We start from the raw sequence: 20,066 nt of genomic DNA on the forward strand, positions 1-20,066 counted from the left end.
TAGGTAGTTCAAATCTCAAGTCATCTGTCACTTGTTTTTGGTAAAATGATTGGTTCTTCTGAAGTCACTGGGGCATAGAGCAATATCCTGTATCCCCATCACACGGTCCGCCCAAGGCAGCTGGGGCAAGGGAGGAGGCGGGCAGGTGGAGCATAGCGCGCTTTCTGGTGGCGGCCCAGAAACAGCCGCTCATGTGGTGTTAGTAGCTAATAATTAAAACAGTGTTTTAAGCAGTGAGTTGAGAGTTTTAAACACACAGCAACTCAAAGGCCTGGATAACAGTTCCCAGCTTTCGTATAATAGTGCTCACTTTTATCGTTTGTGTGATGGTCTTTGTAAAATTGGAGGTGTTCCTTGTTTTCCCAAACTGCTAAAAAGCTCTCCGGCCCCATGGTAAAATGAAGCTTGGTTTTTGTCCATTCTACTCACTGTGCTTGCGCTCAGCCTGAGGTTATCCAATTTCATCACATTTGAGAGCCTGCCTCCTCTTCCTGATGGCAAATGTGGAAATGCTTTCACGTGGCACACAGGTTTTGAAGGACTTCTTGGGCTTCAACCCCCAATAACCTAGCTCTGAGCTACCTACCAAGTGGCATCTCTGATCTGCTATGAAGATGTGTGTGTGAGGAAACCTTCAGTGCACATGAACCGTAACGTCTCAGAAAAAACATGACTTGGAAAGGGGGACAGGTGATGTGCCCAATGAGCCATTCAGTGATGCTTACTGGCCACCTGCTGGTGCTAGGCTGTTCTAACAGGTGGGTCTGTGGACCACTGGGAGAGTTCAAGTTCTTGGGGAGGAAGCTACAAAAACAAATAACTAACGGGTAGAGTCTCAGCAAGTGCACACCCAGGGGCAGGGCTGGTGAGGTTACTTTCAAGAGAATTCTCTAAACATGGGTCCCAAGGGCCAACCATCATCCGAACAAATGTGCAGGGGCAGTAAGTCTGAAGTTGGTTAAATGTTTTTGTTCTACCTGGACCTGATGTTTCTTTTTTTCAGGTTTAAAAAAAAAAAAAAAAAAAAAAGAGGTAAGTGCCTATTTTGAATTTGCTGATGCAGCCATTTTATTTGTACTAAGGCAGCATAATGTGGGCTTTGTAAAGCCCTCAGGCCTGAAAGCAGGATACATGTCTAATGGAAACACTCATGTGCATGATTGTACAACAGCAAAGCAATAAATTACCATGATTTTGTACCCCCTGCAGCTATTTAGTTCGACCATACTTCAAGAATGCGGCTTTCACTTACAGAAAACTCCACAAATATTGGTTGTCAGAAAGACAAACACTGAATGAAAATTATGCTCAAAGACACAGGAAAAAGTGTACAGAGCACACACATTGCAGACCTGAGAAACTGTACTAGGAAAAACAATGTGCAATATAAAGCTTGCTTAATAACTTACAGGAACTTGAAAACCTGGTGATTATGCCAGGTCCTGGGTATTTGATTAAATGGAAGAAAATAACCTTACAGTGCAAGCTGTCCAGAGCCTGGGAAAACCTATAATAACATAAAAGTATTTTTTTAATATTCTTTTTTTGGGGGTAGGGTAATTGTTTTATTTACACATTTATTTATTTTAACGGAAGTACTGGTGATTGAACCCAGGACCTTGTGCATGCTAAGCATGCACTCTACCACTGAGCTACACCCTCCAACACTAAAAAAAAAAAATTCTTATAGAGCTTCCAACTTGGCATTAACTGAATTTTTAACGGAGTTAACTGGACTGCATCAGTTTTTTTTGCATTCTAACAGTAATACTGTCAAGAATCCTCGACATGTGATGTATCGCTGTGATTCTGGACAAATTAACTTCTGTGAGCACGTTTTCTCACTGTGAATATCAGGCAAGAGGGGTGCCTGACATGTGGTAGAACCCACAGAACCCACCTGACAACTCGGGTATATGCAAGGCCTGGGGATACTTACACAGAGAGCTGCTCCCCTGAAGTTCACAGCCTGTGTGATATTGGTTCTGCGTTCAAGTGGCTGTGGGATCTGCAGAGAGAGAACAATTAATACACTGGCTGGGAGCGGTGACACTCGTAGCGGCCTTGGGAGCACTCACAAGCCAAGAACAGGAGGGTGGGGACAGGGCTCCCAGTCATCTGCATGCCTGTATAATGCTCCGTCTGACAATTGAAAGCAAGATAAAATCCCCTTCGTTTTCAGTGTCGTTTACCATAACCCAACTCTAACTTTGTTATTCTTCCTGGTACAATTTATTAAATAGCTCCTTAAACAGAATACAGTGACTTTGTTGATTCTGAACACCATTTAACAAAGAAATTCTGGCCACAATAGTGGCCACCACACAATTTTCCATTAAAAATTTCCAGACTAAAGTCCTTGAAATGGCTTAAAGCGGTTATGCAATTTGCTAAGATAAAAACGAAGAAGCCAGTGGGGTTTTGGAGTACAATTTATTCAAAGCATTTCACATTAAAATTATATTAAAGTACAATCATATAAAACACTATACTTTTCTGAAGTTAACAGATGTTTACCTTTTAGAATTAGCTGTTTGCTTATAATTTGAGTCTAAAAGGTATCACTCAGTGCTGCTATAATTGTGTTTACTGTTTCTATTTATTTTAATTTTGCTATTAGATACTTAGAAAGCATTCATAAGCCCACCCAGAATATGCAATGATTACATTTTAAATATTTACATTCCAAAGGGGAAACCAATACAGTGCTACAGATATATGACTTGGTAATTCTTTACTGCATGTAATATATTTAATGGTCCAGACTGCTGTTCAGAATGCTAGACGAAGGATCTGCATCTGTTTCTTCTGTGCTAGACCCACCTTTTACCAGAGTCCATATACAAGACTGCCCTGGAACTGCTTCATGCAAATGAGTTTGTACTCCCAGTTTCCCCAAAGATGACTGGGAAGTCCAGATTATGCCCCAAAGGTTCCACCTCACTTTAGAGACCTATTTTAGTGACTAGCAATAAAATTTAGCTCAACTAACTTATGGTTAGCATAACTACAAACTATAAGGCCTGCTTCAGTGGAATGACTAATGGAGTGAGGCTCACGGCAAATCAGGTAATATCAAAACTACAACGTGTACAAGTCCTGCACTGAGGAGTGCACAAAGGAAAGCTTCACCAAGTCCTCCAGGCTGGGACTCGGCACTGACCGAGCCCCTGACTCTACCACAGAGAGAAGGAAAGCATGGCTGATGCCATGATGACGTTTTTTTCTTGGCTTCCGTCCATCAACCCTGCCTCTCATGCCATCTGTAGGCTCTAGGATGGCTCGTCCCACAAGACACAGGTTAGCAACATGAACAGCATGAGGCCGGCTTACCCGCCCCAGCCCCTTCTGCCAAGGCCGTGTCTCTCTTCATGTAGACGGTGGGAACCAAGTAACTTCACTGAAACCAAAACAATAGCTAATCATCGATTTCCAAATGGACAAGGAATACATCAAGGTGGGGATAACTCTCAAATAAAGCACTTTCAACATTTTAAAAATTAATTACATAATCCCCAAATAGATCAACATTACATATTAAGATGGCAAACCATCTTGACTACCCATCTTGGGTTCCTTTACAGTAACTAGTTACAATATAGATATTAACAGGCATGAAGGCCAATTTGGGGATAACTTCGATAAAACTGAACACAAACCAAGATTTCACTCCTTCATGTATACTTCATCACATGTTCATTGGATATGAGTCCAGTGTAGGGTATAGCTTGTGCTGATGAAGACCTGAAACCAAGACAAGAGAAAGCGCATTGCTCTAATTCATGACCAAAGTCACGACTCAGATGTAGTTTTGGAGACGTCTGTGAACAGAGGCTCATGGGGGCCATTGTGGTAGAGGGAAGACCCGGAAGGGAGCGCCCTGACCAAGTGCAAGCCTCTGTGAGTCTCAGCTTCTCACTGGGAAATGACGAGCGCTGGATCTGATGACTCATGAGATGCCTTCTGGCGCCAACATTTTACAAGATCAGAAAAGTGTACAGGGCTTTAAATAAGTAAAGAATTGTTATTTCACAGAATATTAAGCATTAGAAAGCTCATTGAGCATCATTTTGTCCAGCTCCAAAAGTTTCCAGACAAACATTACTGACAAGCAAGTCTTAACTAAAGGAACAACCTTTTTATGAAAATAATAAATGAAATAAAATAAGCATGGGATCTGAAGAGTCAACTGGGAGAAGAACCCTGAAAAACAATGGCTTCATACACCGGACACCTCAAAGAAAATGCCATACAGTTACATTATAGGCAAACTTCCCAAAATTCAAGTGACTCTGTACACACAGTTATTGTCAATAAGATGTTGAACATATCCTATACTATGAATAAATAAAAGTACATAAACAAGGTAACTTTTCATTTGTTTATTTTGTCCTCTCAAATACATTTAAAAAATAACATTTTAGACACAGAATCACAAATACACACAAAACAAAGTAGTGCCCAGTTGTTTCACAAAGGGTTTTCCTTCAATTCCTTTAGCTGCTTTGCATAAAATTCAAAGCTTTCCTGTAGAGAAAAAAAAAGGAGGGAAATTACACATAAAAGTTACCAGCAAGAAGTGATGGTACAACACTCAAAAATCATAAAGTACTGCCCCCCACCCATGTTCATTACAGCATTTACAATAGCCAGGACATGGACACAACCTAAATGTCCACTGATGGATGAATAGATACAGAAAATGTCACACACGAATATTATTCAGCTATAAAAAGAATGAAACCTTGCCATTTGCAGCAACATGGGTGGACTCTGAGGGTATTATGCTAAGTAAAATAAGTCAGGCAGAAAAAGATAAACACTGTGTGATCTCACTTACATTTGGAATCTGAAAAACACGAATAAATAAAATCAAGCTAATGGATATGGGAGAACAGACTGGTAGCTGCCTGAGGTCAGTCGAGGGTGTTGAGGGAGGAAGAAGATAGGTAAAGGAGTTCAAATTTCCAGCTACAAAATGAGTTAAGTCATGGGAACATAACGTATAGCACAGTGAGTCTAGTTAATAATACTGTACTGCGTATTTGCAAGCAGCTAGGAGAGTAGATCTTGAAAGCTCTCATCACAAAAAAATCTTTTTTGTGATTCTGTATGGTGACAAATGTTAACCGGACTTATTGTGGCGATCGTTTTGCAATATACACAAATATCGAATTATTATGTTGTACACCTGAAACTAAAATAATGTCAATTATACCTCAATTAAAAAAATTCCTAGATGAAATAAAAACCAACTTATTTAAAATGGAAGTGAACAAGTAATTAATAGTGACATAATATGCTTGGCTATTGAAATACTGGCCATTAAATCCTATTTCAAGTTGAAATGAAGAGAGAACTGCCCCAAGGACATTTGATAAATTCATACCTAGAGCTGAAGGTCTGAGATTGACCTCATATTTTAGACCTCAGCCCCAGAGGGCTATGTTCTCCCGCAGCCAAACCCACGGCACGGCTGTTCAGTTCCTGAAGCCCTCCCTCCAGGGTCCTTCACAGAGATCTAATCCTCATGTAATTAAGTATTCAACTTATTTTTTTACACATTATTATGAAGCACACACAAATCTGTAGAGGTATTTTTCCCCTCTTAATTAAGAAATACTCACAGGGGGTTCAGTGAAAGGGACAGACTCTCCAGCATTCTTCAGCAAAACTGCATAACGCTTCAGAAACATATCATTCAATTTTACATCCTTCGCAGTCAAATTTTCATATAGTGCTTTAGCAGATGCAACATCATTGTCCAAGACTGAAGAAGAAGATATTAATCATAGATAAAGGCAACCCATCTTCTCCTTTCCCCAAAACACTTAGCCTTTCAGGGACTCCTGGATCTCTTTTTATCCCAAAGCAAACAAATACTTCATCACCTTCAGCAGAAAGCCACATTCAGAATCTGTAACCTCCCCTCCTTCATTCCCTACCCCTCATTCAGCATTATTCCCTATGAAAGATAAGGAGAGGTTTTATTTTAAAAGACGCATGCTACTTAAAGTGACCACAAACTGAAGTCTTCAAATATAGAGTAAGTATACAGCATTCAACCTTCTTTTGCTTAAAACTCCACTCGAAATCAAGCTAATTCGGGGACTGCTGCAGTGAGGGGCCTGTAAAGTAAGTGATGTGGAAGTCTGTATCTATACCAATATCAAGATCATCAGCTAAACACCACCAAACGACTTTCAATACCTTTTCCCATTGTCAAATAAGCATATGAGGAATATAGTTGGCTACGATGACGGAAAGAAATATATATACATTATCAATATACATAAAAAATTATATACACCCATAAAACATTAATAAGTTACACTGATATTTCACTTAATTGGATGAAGTAGCCTAGGGGCTAAGTTTAGCTGGCTCTCTACTTGTGGCTGATTTGCAAAAATTTTGTTTTTAAGTTCACTGGTAAGATTAAAAAGGCTCTGCTAACAATTACTGTTGGTGATTCAACTCTTAAATTTTGCATTAGATTTTTAGTATCTAAGCAATTAACAACCCCCTGCCCTACACTGATGCTGAATAACCTATCCCAACTCTAGGAGCACCAAGGTGAGCCTCCAGGATGGATGTGGGAAGGTCAGGGATCGATCCAAGAATCTCCCAGAAGGGAAGGAGGGTGGGTGACTCTTCAGGTCTCCCTGGACTTGAACAGATCTTCACAGTTTGGGTGAAGTAGTTCCCTCTATGTAAATCCCTTGTTCCCCTCCCTAAGGGACCAAATCCTTCCCCTGAGTCAAGGGCTCAGCTCAGGTTCTACCTTCTAGGAAGCTGCTGGGAAAACTCTCCTCTCTTCCCTTGCACTACTTCCTGGCCCCTCCTGCTCTTCTCACTCCTGGCTCCCAAGTGCGATTACATAACATAGTAGTAGTTTTACACTATTTCACCTTTTTTCGTTATTAGTTAATATTTGCCAATTCCCCATATAAAACTTTAAGAAAGCTTGTGATTATAGCACTGTTTTGAAATACATCATGTTCCACTCATAAGGGTGAAAAAATGGAGAGCCAGTTTATTAATTCTGATTGCTGAGTCTGGTGTCCTGCCAGCAGTAAAGTCAACAAAACAAATATCCACCCCTTGCCTCAAGTGAGCAAATCAGTGGGTGTCAGATGGACAGGTGATCATAACTCAGAAATGCTAACATTTATCTGGATTACTGAGGAAACTGTAGACTGGCTCCTTTTCATATGTGATTGGCTGGCAATCAGGGAGCAAACTGTTTAAAAGACTGGAATTTTACCTGTGACTTAAGGTAAAACCTTGGGACCCACTTTTTAATTAAGGGGTCCGCTATTTCAAAGGAACAGGTAGGCAGGAGAGGAGGGCACTGATGGAGCAACAAGGCAAATCAAGTGATAATCTCAAATATGTACCTATTTCATGTTACATTTTAGGTGGCAGGCCCTTGGAGAGACTGGACTGGCTCCCAATATGTACACCCAAGTGGGCTTCCAAGTTCTTTCCAGGAGCCTAAGAGCATACTTAATAATTGTGGGCCCCTCTGAAGATGCTCAGTGATACTTTATGTAAAAATTTTATGAATAATTTCCCATTTTCCTTAATATATCTTAAAAAACATATTCTGAAGCTAAATAATTTATATCGTAAGTAATATCTGATAGGATTACTGCCTTTGAGCTGAAGACTTAGCTGACTATACTACAGATATTTAAATCACTTAAATAATGCAGTTAGAGTGAACTTGTTACCATAGCTTTTCATGACGGAAGTATATGCTTCTTCCTTTTCAATTAATTCAGGAATCAATTCTAACAAAGATTTCATAGCTGGTGCCTAGGAAATTAAATACAGGTAACATTACTACAACTCAAAAGAACGGTGAAATAGAACACTGGTATATGGACATAATACAAAAAAATCTTGACAATAATGACAATACAACTGTCTGTTCAATTTAATGGACTATTTCTCCCTCTGTATATCTTAGAGCAGTCAGCCCTCTGTATCCAGCGGGTTCTGAATCTGCGGATTCAACCATACACGGATTGAAAATATTCAGGAAAAAAAAAAACCCAGGAAGTTCAAAATGGCAAAAGTTGAATTTGCGTCATGTCAGCAAATATTCACACAGCATTCACATTATATTAGGTATTATAAGTCATCTAGAGATGATTTAAAGTATACGAGGGATGTGTGGTAGATTATATGCAAATACTACAGCATTTTATATCGTGGACCTGAACATTTGCAAAGTTTGGTATCCTCAGGGGTCCTGGAACCAATAACCTGCAGACACCAAGGGATGACTACATCTGATGTTGATTTAATAATTTACATCCAAAACAAACCAGCATTTTTCAAAAGTTAATGCAATTCCATTTATATTTCTATGAATATTTTTATAAAGTATTATAAAGGTTGCTTGTTTTGTCAACTGGTAACCATTCCAGGAAGTTATGTGATCCCAAAGAGTAGAAGACATAATAACCGTGTCTTTTAGGTGCCAAAATTTTTAGATGAAATGTAAAGAATTCAATCAAACATTCTGAAGTTTTCCCTACTTGGTATATAAGCAGAGCATTTCCAAGGTATCACTGAAACTTTTACTTGATCACTTTCAGGAGTATCCAGACATAGTTACAATTTTACTTCCTGTAGTTCATACAGAACTACCACATCCTAATGAATAACCACTGAATATTTCCAAACATACCCCAATGCTGCTGGATAAATCAAAGATTTAGATACATTATAAAATTGAGGATTTTATATACACATTTATGTCCTGCTTCCGTAATACCAAGGAACGCTAAATCTGGCTTAATTATTCCACCATCAGAGAGCTAGACATTTTAACGGGGAATTTTCAAAAATCCTGATTTACTTTTTAGCATGTTTATTCAGTCCATCCATAGTTGGACCTGCATCTTCGCAGGACTTCTAGCAATTTAAAGTGTCCTGGGAAGAATGTTCTACACAGATATATTACGATACATTTCCTGACCCATCCTCTGAATAAGGCAGTAGGTACTTGGCAAAGCCCCACTGGTGGAGTGACAAGTGCTTTAAAAGATTTCTTACACTTTTAAATTACAAATTTAAAAAGACAGTCTCTTTGAAAGGAAAAACAAAGGACCACTAAATATTTTCTAAATGTTATTTGTTGTAAATAAATACAGGAGTCAGAGATTAAAAAGTGCAATTAGGTAAAAAAAAAAATTTTAAGTGTTTTTTTGGGGGGGCAGTATATGAAAATTAAGGAAAACTAGACCTCTAAGAGCTGGAAACAACCTGTTTCACACAGAAATCTTTTTGAAATATGCTTTTATTCTTTTTTCAAAAAAACATCAAAAATAGGACCTGGTTCTCTTTCACATGTACTTTTTAGTGTAAATAGGTAACTGCACAAGCTGAGAACATTAATTTGTGGCACATATCAGTCTGAACGCTAACTGGTTCATCTACCCGACGATTTCCATCCGACAGGAGACGCCCCGCGGTGGAAGTCTCCATCAGCAGTGCTCTGTGCTCTGTACTATTAAATGTACCAAGTGACCCAAGCAACAGGATTTTTACCTTACATTTCTAAGGGCCCTTTCTTGGGGATCAGATCAGTGCACAACTACATGAATGAAGAATTCACCGCATAAACTTGTTTTGCATTTCCAGTACAATCAATGAGCCAGAACTGACTCTCTATCCACATCTAAAACAGTAAACAAGTACAGACCAGCAAGTGTTCAATATCTGCTGTATTTTTCGAAAAGGTCCTGTGCAAATAAGCTCTTCTGTGATACTCGATACCTTTGAACAAGACTGGCTTATAGCGTTAATGATTTATCAGCAAGTAAAGCACCATACCTTTCCCAATTTCCGAGAAGTCCTAATACAGAACACCGAGATAATTGGAATTTGTTCAGCAATTGCTCCACATCTCTGAAAATTGAAACAGTGGTCAGGTAAGTGAAGGTTTCTGATAAACAAACAGACCAACGTGAATATTTCCAATTAAGAAAGTTCACAATAATACAGTAATGTATCATTACCAATAGGAAGGCCTAATAGTCGGCCAAATTTTTTAAGGCAAGAAGAAAGAAAACAAATGCAAACTATGCCAAGCTTTTGTGAATGCTGCCCATGGCACTGCAACTATAAAGTTTGTTTAAAAAGAAAAGGGAAAAATTAAACTAATGCTTCAACAACCACAGAATAAGGTTTAGGACTGCAAAGGAAGATGAAAAAAAGAAACACTATTCCTCTCCAATTATACTGCCAAGCATTCACAAGTGAGCTAGGGATCATAAGGTTAATTATACATTTAATAAGGTGTCAGGGAGATAACTGCTCGTTTCTTTATAAAAATTAAAATGTACAAAGCAAGTTCTCTTTAAAGTATAATTACCTACACTTATGCATACAAAAGGACTGATTTCAATCTCTCTATTTTATAAAAGGCTTTCATGGCAACAGACAGCCAGTGCTTGAGAAAGAGACAAAAGTTAAACTCAAAAAAAAAAAAAAAAAAAAAAGTTTATATGACAGACCAGATAATCAAGTGTCTATCCCATCTTAGATGCTATAGTAAAATCAAATATGGCAAGACCGTATTTTAGTTTACACTCATCACAAATGTCATTCTCTTAAGTTTCTAAAAGCACATTGCTCTTTCAAAGCTTTAAAACATTGTCAATACTAAAACGACTAGTATAAAAAGAACTTTGGGGGACACACAGAACACTTATACTATAAACGGATGCTTTCGACATCTGTGAATAAAGTATTCTTCACTACAGCAAGAACAATCTTTCACTGTTTGACAAGCAAGCAAAGAATGGGTAAAGGGTTTATCATCTAAAACCTCAGTCTATTGAAGGAATAAAAATGAGAAGACTGTGCTGTTGCAGCAACACTCGGCTGTCATCAAGAGCCCTAGACAGGCCGTTGCGGGTAAACGCAGCTCCAAGGGCAGCTGCGACGTCCCTGCTATCTCCCACCCTGGGCTGTGGTCAGTCCTGCTTCTAAGAGCCCTGAAGATGGCTCTCAGAACAAGCTGATAGCTGAAATACCAAGGGTCACTTTCTAAAGAGCTATCAACACTGTGTTAAAACTGAACAGATACTATCACATGTAAAGTTAGACGTGTATAAACCCTGAGTAGGTACACTCAGGTATGTACACACAGAGATAAAGCATTAGATTTACTTTCAAGGTAGAACTTTTAACTCTAAAGACAAGATAAAGCAATGAAAAGATTCCTGAAATCCTTATCACAAATTGCCTTTTCTGTTTAAAAAAAATTTATAAAGGAGAGAAAATGTAAACAAATCAAACCAAACAAGAAAATTCTGTTACCTGGAACTTCTCTCCCTTTAGGATCAAAAGTGAAAAAGCTTTAGAGGAAGTGCCAATTTATACTTTGTACAAAACTATTAACAGGGAAATGTCTCAGGAATTCCTTTTAAAAATGGCTTGGATTCCACTGTCAAAATTGATGAACTTGGAAGGATCAAAAGTAGAGCTCCAGCCAATGGGTACAGTTTTACCTTCCCTATCTACTTACTCAAGATGTGTCGCAGCTCGTAAAGACGTAGGTGAACATAATACTATTTACTATCGAAATTGGTCCCAGGCCTCAATTTGACACAGGGAGTCTACACAAACACAGCCGGCTGGCGGGATCACAGTGACTGTTTGACTGCCACCTGCTGGGAAGGGGCTCCCCAGCGGGGCCTGTTTGTGTACATTGCCAGTGGCAGCTCTGATCACCCGCCGTTCTGTCGGCACTTGGCGTGGCTTTATACTTAGTGCTGTTAAAATGGCATGAATGCAGTTGTCTCCTTCCCTGAAGATTGCTAATTTAACTGAGAGTGTGGGCCACAGAGACCTGCATTTGTCATTTAATGTGTCTGTGACACACAAGTGAATAGAAAGCAAATTCAACTCTTAATAAACCTTGAATAAGGCACTGAGAATGTTTGAGTATGCAAGTGAGAAGCTGTACGTGAAAAGCAAACATTTCCTACTTTTTGTTTGCAAACTGTGTTGCCATGGTGATGCACAGTATTTAAAGCATAAGAGAAATTAAAGAAGGAAATCAAAGGAAGTGTTTTGCATTACCTATCTGCACAGAAACATTTGTCTTTAAATCACTTCAGCAAAACATGTCTTCTCCCACCCCCACTTAAATCTAAAGACAGTTCTAGCCCGATCTGGCATCTTTTAAACCAGCAACCTGTAACTTACAATCCAGTCCTTGTCATGTAACCTTGATTCACACTGACTTTAAATGTACTAGCAGCACTGCACCTCATTTCCAGTATTCTACCACACACCTGACTCTAGTAATTTCTCAGCTGACTTCTCACAAGCCACAAGCCCCACTGCTCCACGTGCGGTGCGGTCATTACCTGTAGGAGAGCTCTGGCGTCCTCCACCTTGCCTGAATCCACAAGCTGAAGGAAGAGATCGGTGACAGGTTTGTAAACTGCAAACTGATTGGCCAATCTCTCTGCCATGATGCTTACTGAAAAAATGACGGGTAAGAAAAAATCTTTCGTTTAAACTGTGGTGTAACTAAGTCATCCACCAAGGTCAGTCAGCCCAGACTCACTCGAGAGAAAAAGTGCTTCTGTGTTCTCTGGCTAGAACAGCACACTTACGCTTTTCAAGCGCTGGTTCCAACTGCTCCTCTATGACTTTTCGGAATAAGTATGCCAAGCCAAAGTACTGAAGTTCCATGGCCTGAGTCCCTGAGGTTAGCATATTTTCAATGTTTTCTATGGCAGCGTCTATGTTATTGCTGTAAAAGAAAGTAAAATAAATTATAAAAAAAGATTTGCTTTTGTATTAATGCTGCAGACAGTTTCAGCATGAGTGCTCTGGGCTTCACAAATTTCACTTTAGGAAAAAAAAAGGAAATACATTTATAATTAACTGGATAAAAAACACCATGCAAGTTGAACGCAATCACATCTAGGTGGCAAAAGCAACCACTAGATGTTTCATGCTACAGTAACTCAAGTAGCTGCTTATTTTAAAACACTGCTCTAGAGAAAATATCAAACAATTATATACAGAAGAATGATGATAACAAAAAAATTATATCTCAAAGATTTAATTTGATTTTTGTAGCTGTTTGGATTTAAATGAAAACTTGCTTAAATGCTACAGCTACAACTGGTCACTACTGCAGGAAGTAAAGATAATGTGTAACATCTCGGGATTCTTAAAAATGCTGATAATGTTTCACATCTCTCAACCCATAGTCACAACAATTTGTTTTTGTCAGGTAATATACAACATTTGAAAAATACTCAGTTTATACTAAAATTCTCAGAAAAAAAGATCTTCACATTTTACAGTAAAAAAAAATCAATTACATGGCTTTTTTCAACTAGTTATGATAAAAAAAATTATCTTTATGACTATCTTTTTGGGTAAGGTTCTCTTTTAATTGATACTGCACAATTATGATACGACACTCCAAATCCAAATAATTTATGTTGGAATTATTACCTAAAATAAGAATTCTCTAAAAATGAACACTCCATTACAATAAATTTCTCTTACAGGTTTTACAGAATTATTTAATAGTGACTAAAACCATATTCTCCACATCATATAAAACTGTGTTTATATGGTAACGTTTTAAAATTCATTCAGATCTTTCTTGGATAATTTTCTGGATCGTCTAACTCAAAATAATCATATTTTCTAATTAAAGGGAAAGTTTAAAGTTCTACCTGGTAAAATAGTTTTAAAAGGAGGAAAACTAAAAGAAAACCTCTTCTCTGCCCAAATAAACATGAACAAACAAAATACCCTGTAAAAACCAGTGTGACATTTTAATATCAAAACCCATGGAATGCACGTAAGATTACTAAGGAACATTTTTTCTTTTGAAAAACCATTAAGAATGTTACTTCCATAATCACAATCACCCTGTGAATCTTTAACTTTGCTAGTGAAGTTAGTAAAAATCAAGTTCTTATTTACTTCTACAGTAGTGATTCTCAACAAGGAATCCAGAGGTGGTGGTAAGAGAATCAGCTCTAAAAAACTCCCTTTGTGTGGCTGTGTGCTAACAGGGGTAGACGAGCAGGAGGGTAGGGAAAGTGGAAATGCATGTAATTTTTAACAAGCTTGCTGGGCCCTGTTTCACAATGTGCTAGTAGAGCATCACCCTCAAGTGTTGCTGACAATCAAATGAACTCAGTTTTCACTTTTGCAACCAACTGCTCTGACAGCAAGAAAAGTTAAACGAGAAAAGTTACCAACCATGGAGCAAGTTTAATGAATTTGAAAAATTTGATAAATGTTGTTTATTCTACAATTTAACTTAAAGCTAAAACATATTTTGTAATGTATAATTATTCCCTGATACTTAAAGAATAACCAGCAACTGCCACCAATATTTCCCCTGTAGTTGATATGGTTTCTAATCGCCTAGTTTTTAAAAGGTGGTATTTGAGGTAATGCTTCTTCCAGTTTCCAGCAGAGGGAAAGAAAGCTCAACAATACTCACTTCTTTATTTGTGCTAAAGCAATGTTATTGATGAAAACCATTCGGGAAAGTCCAATTGAATCTTCGAGTCCATTTACCAACTTCTGAATTGCCTGTACACTTTCCGTATCACCCTTCAAGGCGCATGCCTGAATAAGGCGGGTCACTGCTACCCTAGAAGGTACCTGCTCCAGATCTAAGGTTGTTTTTAGCGTTGTCAGAGCATCTACAAAAGAAGAACAGGTGACAGTTTTTCTTATATGAACTGTATTAACTTTAATGCATCTTGAAGACCAGCTTTTAAATATGTGTACCAAGTGGCTACACACAAAAAGCTATGAATAATTTATTCTGTATTACAGAAAATATTAATACTTTATGAGAAACCTAAAAAATATAATGATTTATTTGACTACAAAATATCAGAGATCAGAGAAATTTCTTCTTTAAGTCACAGAGAAAAATGCAAATGTTACTGACAAAACATGAGCTCCACTCAGGGATAACATTTAGTGACTAATTTCAAGGAAGCTTGACAAGTTCAGAGAAGTACAAATAAGAATGAGTTTTAAAAATTAAAAACTTTCCAAAAATATGTAACTTCTACCCACTTTCATACTTTCCCAGATTTTATTACACTCAAAAGATTCATGATTATCAAAATCTTCTAATATCCCAAAGATTCTTCCTTGAAAAATGATGTCTCTTTCTAGTCCAAAAAGGGCTGATCATACAAGGCCAGCCAAACCGGAACATTCGAGTTACACACTTAACAAATTTATTTTACATGATTTAAATCCCTAGTCAATATTTTCTTGCAATGATTTTTTCAGAGAAAATAAAGCTCATCTGATTCCCAGGAAGACTCTCCACAGAAGTATTTGTTTTTTAAAGCATCATGCTCACTATAAGTACTTAATTATGGATAAATATGGAATATCCTTCTGATTTACTAACTCCTGTGCCAGTGTAGCAAAATCAGTATTAAATAAAGTGGCAGACTGGGAGAATGTAACACTTAGCATAACAATCACCGCTCTCACTACCTAAGGAAACTTCATGGCTCTGTAGCAATTAAAGTGGTGTAACCTGCGTAAAACTGAGACTCTCAAAGCAGCTTTCCAAGGAAGAACGGCCTCTCTTTTACAGAAGAATGGGGAAAAGGCAATAATTAAACACTCTATTAAAAGTGATATAGTAAAAGACATAATGAATTCAGTATTTATTACTGAATAAATAATTTATAATTACTCCAACGTTACATTCTAAACCAGTGATTCTCAAGTGGGGAAAAGAGAAAAGAAGTAGCTTTAGAAGGCATATACAATAAAATGTTATAAATACACACAAACACACAGGAAACAAAAAATGCTATTTATACTACTTTAATATTATCTATAGAAAATAAGCCTGAGGAAGTCTTCTTAACTGGCAGGCATACAGAGATAAACAACTTCAGAATATTCTTATTAGCCGAGAATACTGTCATCCAAGGAGGATCTTTCTACGAGTGGATCAAAATAATATCAACAAAAATAAGATCACGATGATGATGACAGCAACCAGCATTTTACCACATTTGTTGCGCATTTACTCCACGCCAGGCACAGTATCAAGCAGCTACACTCACAACTACCCTTCTGAGGGAAGCACCAATTTTATAGGTGAGAAACTGAGGCACAGATAATTTATGTACTTTGCCCAAGGTCATACTGTTAGAGACCAACCCAAGAATCTAAGCAGCCTAGAGTCTGCATCTATGGGCGCACGTGTTCGTAACAGCGTGGAGGTTTGAGAATAGATCGTTTCACGTCTATCCAAAGGGAGCACATGACCTTTGAAGTGAAGTCATATCCCCATACAGGACTTACCTTCTGAACAGTTTATGACTTAAGGGACACCAATAACGATTTCCGTCCTACACCCCTCCCTCCGAGTCCTTTACATGCTGTCACCTAATTTACTAGTAATATTGATGATACTGCAGAAGTGTTATGTATCAGTTGTTAATATTCCAGAACAGCATTAGCTTATAAAATTAGATTAAGACTGAACTGACTTTATTTTTCTTCTGGCTTTAGATGGGATTGAGAAAAAGAAACCTGAAAAAGAGAAGGGTAGTTTTAAAATTGGGAGCTCTAGTTGGCCATGAAGCAAAATAAAGAGAGGTGTGTGGAGAGTGCCAACACCATTCGCACCTTGCCAATAACCACTTCAACAGCAGGTCAGTCTGTGGTGAGGCACGGGAGGTGGAGGTGGTTGGTAGTGGGGAGCAGTGGGCTTCTGCTCTCAGCCAACCTCCAGTTGAACTAAATAGCTGAGAATAAATGTGAAATTGTATCATAAAGTTTCTTGTCGTGATCATAGGTACCTAACAGACAAGCAAAGGGTAGCAGTCAAGTTAAAACATTGTTCAGATTCAGCTCAAAAATTAACCCCTTGAAATTAAAAGCTGTTTTTTTTCTGATCTTTATGTCTACAGAAACTTTAGCTATTTACAAAAATGAGCTTATTTATATGGAGAGCAAGCTTAACTTTCCAATGTTTTAAAATTGTTTATCATCTCTATATTAAATATCAATTTGTCATAAAGCCTTTTTTATTGAAAATAAAATGAAAGCTTTTAAAGTTTTTATAACAAGTCCTACAACACTCAATTATGACTTAAGGCTGTCTAGATGTGGCCGGCCCTGCCTGTGGAATACTGAAGTAGAAATTCTGCAAAGGGAGAAACTATCACATACATGCTCAGTCCTAATCAATTAGGAAGACATCTAAAGACCAACACTTCTAGGTATTACGGGAATACTAAAGCTGAACAATTAGACAGCAACTCTCACGGATGGGAAACTATTTTATAAACATGCAAGTGAAGAGTAACCCCATTATTACAGACTGAGGAGGAAACCAGGTAACATATTTAACAGTTAATGAGCTTTGTTCAGCCCTCCTTAGAGAGTTCCTAAGTGGGTTTTGTTGTGTGAGCAAAACTGTGGTGTTACTGTATTGACAAAAATTCAAATGCAAAACTGAATGTGAAAAGATGCCTACCTAAATTTAAGAGATTCATCATTTTCCCCCTTGGGAGCTCATTCATAAGACCTCCAGATCCAAATCCACCCCTCTCTGCCTGCAATCCCATTAAACAGCCTCTATCAAACAAACGGCCCCCATCTCAATCCGCCCCAAAGTCATCTCCGCATTTTTCTGGTGTTATCCTCTTACTATTAATTTAAAAACTCCAAACTCCAAACAAACACTGCATTTTACTGCTGTTGGTATTATGAACTATTAAACAAGTATTAGATTAAGTTTTAAAAATCAATATTATAATCATTTGGTGCACAATCCCACACATTTAATACTCAATTTAACTTATTTGCTATCTCACACACAACCAACACAATATGCAAGAAACAACTGCTGGGAATTGTTTCAGATGCTCTAAAGTATGTTAATTTCCAAAGCAAAATGACTTGGGCTGTGAATTTTAACGCACTTGAAAGCCTGTACTTTCTCTCGTTCTGGAACACAAATTTTGCATGTCTGAAGAGCTGTGATTCATCTTAAGAAAACCCATCTTGTGTTAAATGGAATGGAAACTGGACTAAGTGGTCAAATGACAAGTACATTCATATTCAAGCTGTATTATAAATGCATGTGCAGTAATTTACGTCTCTCAGCTACCACAAAAGGCTCTTGATAAGCAGGTAATTTGCTAAATGGACTCCTTTATCCAAGTATTCGAAGGGCGTTACAAGAAAAATCTGCAGAGGCATTAATGTGACGTAAAGGTCAAGCATTGTGACATACCTTTCAAATAATCCCGCCTAACTTGCGTTATGATGAGGAGGCTGTTGGCAGCATCGTTCAGTGTGAAGCCCTTGATGTGGGTCTCAGCGCTAAAAGAAGCAGACATTTAGAAAGGAATTACTGACATGCTTCTGATACGATAATAAATGGTTGAGCACCAAGGTGAAATTATAAAAACTACTGTTCGTATGTTAAAAATATTGCTGCAAAATATCGACCTGGAGACAGCTTTTGTGTTATCCTGTCAATGGTTATAGAAGGATAATTTTTTTTTGCATTCTGACAGATGACAAAGTTGGAAATGAGCAACAAAAGAAACAAAGTACAAGATTTTTTTTAAACAATCGGTTCAGATTCTTGAATGCTGACATATTAGATGACTAAAATAACTGCATGCCCTGCATTGTTCTGCTGTATCCGAAGCAGGATACTTTTTCCTCTTTTTTCTACATTCACCATAATTATAAAAATGTAAAACTATTCTTTCGGCAACAAAAATGAGCACTTATTTTCAGCACTTTATATTTTAAATATAAACTAAAGCACATTACTAACACCGTATCATTTGGTTGATTAATTTTCAAATTTCTGTCATCCAGATACATACAGTTTTTAAAGAGGAATATACTGCAGAACTAAAACCATCGTTTCATTAAAATTAAAAATTTCACACAATCTTATCCCGGCATTAAATTTGAGATCCTCCCTCCCCAACTTTTTAAAACTCAAGAGCAAAAATTTGCTTTATTTATGACTAAAACCTACATGATTTATTAAAAACAAACAAACAAACAAAAAACCCTGAGCCAGAGACTTCTGTTTGCTACATTGTTTGCACATCTCCTGTGATGAAACTTTAGCATCCTTAATGCCTCTGGGTTCATCTCCAGATTAGGAAATCTCCACAGGTCAAAAGAAGCAAAAGCAATTGCTGCCATTCGCCTTATCAAGCTCAGTGATGATCCTGCTGCCAACAACCTCGGCCTGCCGACAGGAACGTCTGAGCTGAGCAGATTGCGAGAAAAGCAGGGTCACTGCTAAATTATTCTCGTCAATCCCAAGAAAATCCTCCAAAGACACCGTGATGTGCCCATCCTCTCAGTCACTTTGAGCCTCTGAGGTTCCCCCCTGCAGTCTCCGGGCACAGGATTTTCTTATCCCCAACCAATCCTCTTAATCCCACCAGAGCACCCATTGCTCACTTTGACTTTTTCCCTTTGTCCCATCTGTCAAAGCTCTTAAGTCAACAACTCGTGCATGAGACTATAAACTGCAGAAAATAAGGGATTTGCTTTCTCAATCTTTAGCACGATTAAATCAACAGGAGACACTATTAAAATAGTAAATACTAAACATTAGAATAAAAGCTCACTTCCTACACCAATATTATAACATGTGTTCTATCACGTTTACTTGAAAATACTACCTAAAACTGACTTAAACCACTGAGGTGACAAAACTTCTCTAACTGACATCACACTTGATGTCAAGTCTCTTGAAAACCTCAAAACACAGAATATTCTTTTTCAATAATCTCTTCTTATCTCAAGAAGGTGCCTATTGAGCAGTACAAATTTGAAAGTGAAGTTAAATAGGAAGCAAAAAAAGTTCTCCTCAGCTCTATTTTATACTGAACATATATATGTTTTATACATGTAAAAAGGGACTAATCACAACCCAAATATATTCCAAACTGGCAAAGGGAGAAGAACTACAAAGGGTACTGCTGATCTCTGCACTGGACTCATTCATACAGTAAGTT

At 37.8% G+C, this 20,066-nt stretch overlaps 1 protein-coding gene across 1 annotated transcript in view; it reads right to left on the minus strand.

Annotated features, from left to right (window-relative positions):
• Nucleotides 1-4,367: 4,367 nt before the first annotated feature.
• LRPPRC (leucine rich pentatricopeptide repeat containing) overlaps nucleotides 4,368-20,066 on the minus strand; it is a 93,760-nt gene continuing 78,061 nt past the window's right edge. Inside the window, exons 31-38 of the mRNA XM_032497422.1 lie at nucleotides 18,305-18,393; nucleotides 14,513-14,717; nucleotides 12,648-12,787; nucleotides 12,396-12,511; nucleotides 9,850-9,924; nucleotides 7,737-7,821; nucleotides 5,628-5,770; nucleotides 4,368-4,527 (exon numbers count right to left, since the gene is read on the minus strand). Coding sequence (XP_032353313.1) covers nucleotides 4,471-4,527; nucleotides 5,628-5,770; nucleotides 7,737-7,821; nucleotides 9,850-9,924; nucleotides 12,396-12,511; nucleotides 12,648-12,787; nucleotides 14,513-14,717; nucleotides 18,305-18,393 — 910 coding nt within the window. The 3' untranslated portion in view covers nucleotides 4,368-4,470. The remainder of the gene's footprint in view (nucleotides 4,528-5,627; nucleotides 5,771-7,736; nucleotides 7,822-9,849; nucleotides 9,925-12,395; nucleotides 12,512-12,647; nucleotides 12,788-14,512; nucleotides 14,718-18,304; nucleotides 18,394-20,066) is intronic.

Source organism: Camelus ferus, chromosome 15, assembly GCF_009834535.1.
Source record: "Camelus ferus isolate YT-003-E chromosome 15, BCGSAC_Cfer_1.0, whole genome shotgun sequence".
In the NCBI taxonomy this organism is placed as follows: Eukaryota; Metazoa; Chordata; class Mammalia; order Artiodactyla; family Camelidae; genus Camelus; species Camelus ferus.